The sequence below is a fragment of the Hydra vulgaris genome, chromosome 13, assembly GCF_038396675.1.
Source record: "Hydra vulgaris chromosome 13, alternate assembly HydraT2T_AEP".
Lineage (NCBI taxonomy): Eukaryota > Metazoa > Cnidaria > Hydrozoa > Anthoathecata > Hydridae > Hydra > Hydra vulgaris.
Window position 1 is genome coordinate 10,061,187 of NC_088932.1, and position 1,314 is coordinate 10,062,500.

General features: G+C 28.2%; 1 protein-coding gene across 2 annotated transcripts in view; it reads left to right on the top strand.

The window, feature by feature from the left end:
- The first annotated feature begins 1,239 nt into the window (after positions 1 to 1,239).
- Positions 1,240 to 1,314, top strand: part of LOC100202246 (adhesion G-protein coupled receptor V1) — a 117,803-nt gene continuing 117,728 nt past the window's right edge. For both annotated transcript variants that reach the window (XM_065816225.1, XM_065816226.1), the window contains exon 1: positions 1,240 to 1,314. This exon is cut by the window's right edge and continues 111 nt beyond it. In XM_065816225.1, the coding sequence (XP_065672297.1) occupies positions 1,267 to 1,314 (48 nt within the window). In that variant the 5' untranslated portion in view covers positions 1,240 to 1,266.

Consider the following 1,314-nt stretch of genomic DNA (forward strand, 5'->3'; position numbering starts at 1 on the left):
GACCAAAGTTGCATACTAGTCTTTGAGTTTAATGAAAAACTGTATGAAATTTGAAACGGTATTGATTGCAATTATTTATTCGCAGATTTTCAATATATGCACACCTGTTTCAAAATATTTACAAACGGATGGATTAATTCTTCTAATCTTTGTGATTAAGGGTTTAATTCATTTTTTCTAAATATTTTTCTACAACGAGGGCCCCATCTTTATCTCAGCCCCGGGCCCTATAAAACCAGCCCTACCCTGCATAGGATCCACATAATGCTTTCATAGAAGGATTTCTTTGGTACTTTCAGATCAGGTTGACCTTGGATTGGACAGGGTGTGAGGGGTTTAAAAATAATAACCTTTTTCGTAAAAGTTATTTAAAAACCGTATTTAACTTCATCGAGTGTACAAGATAATGTTACATTTATTTATTTTTCCTTTAAGGACAACATAACGTTTTAAAATCGTGGGCATAACATTGCAGACTTAAATTTGATTTGAGTGAATAAAAAGTAACTCTAAATAGCCTAAAGTTGGTCTTTAGAGTTATTTTTTTGCATTAAGATTGTGTTTTATCTAAGAAACTTCTCTTTTGTTTTCCACCATTGATTCAATATTGGTCGTGAACAATTTTACTTAATTTATAGGAATTGAACTGATCTTTTCTATACATTTCCGCGACCCTATTGAATACCCATGCTATTCAAAGAATAACTTTTAAACAGGTGAGCTTTTTAAAAATGGCGCGTGTATTGCCGCAGCGAGTTGTAAACAAATGGGTAATCTGTAAATGATAAAATGCCTCAATCGTACATCGAGCGGCTGTTAATTTTTAATGTAATATTTGGCTGCATTTTTCTGAAACTGAATTAAATATATGAAAGTTTAATCTTCTTTTAATTAATATAACCAGCAAAATAGTATTATAGTTGTACTATAACAACAGTAAACAAAATGATGAAAAAAAATTAAATCATAACACGATATGTAATATTTTCTTATTCTTCGTAGCATCATTTTGTCTTATAAAAAATTAATTTTTTGCTTTGTTACTCGAGAATTTCCTAAATTTAATAACTCAAGCAAGATAACAATGTATTTTTGATGAATATTGAAAATTTACAATATTATGTTGTTAAATATAAAATGCAGTAATTATAAATAAGGAGGATAGTTGTTATAATATTGTTATGATAAGGATCTATATAATATTTTTTTAAATTTATTTTTTTAACCTGATTTAATTTATTACAGAATTATGAGTATAAATAAGTTATGTTGATATTTATGTTACAAGTTGTTCTGCAAGGAGTTATTTGTACA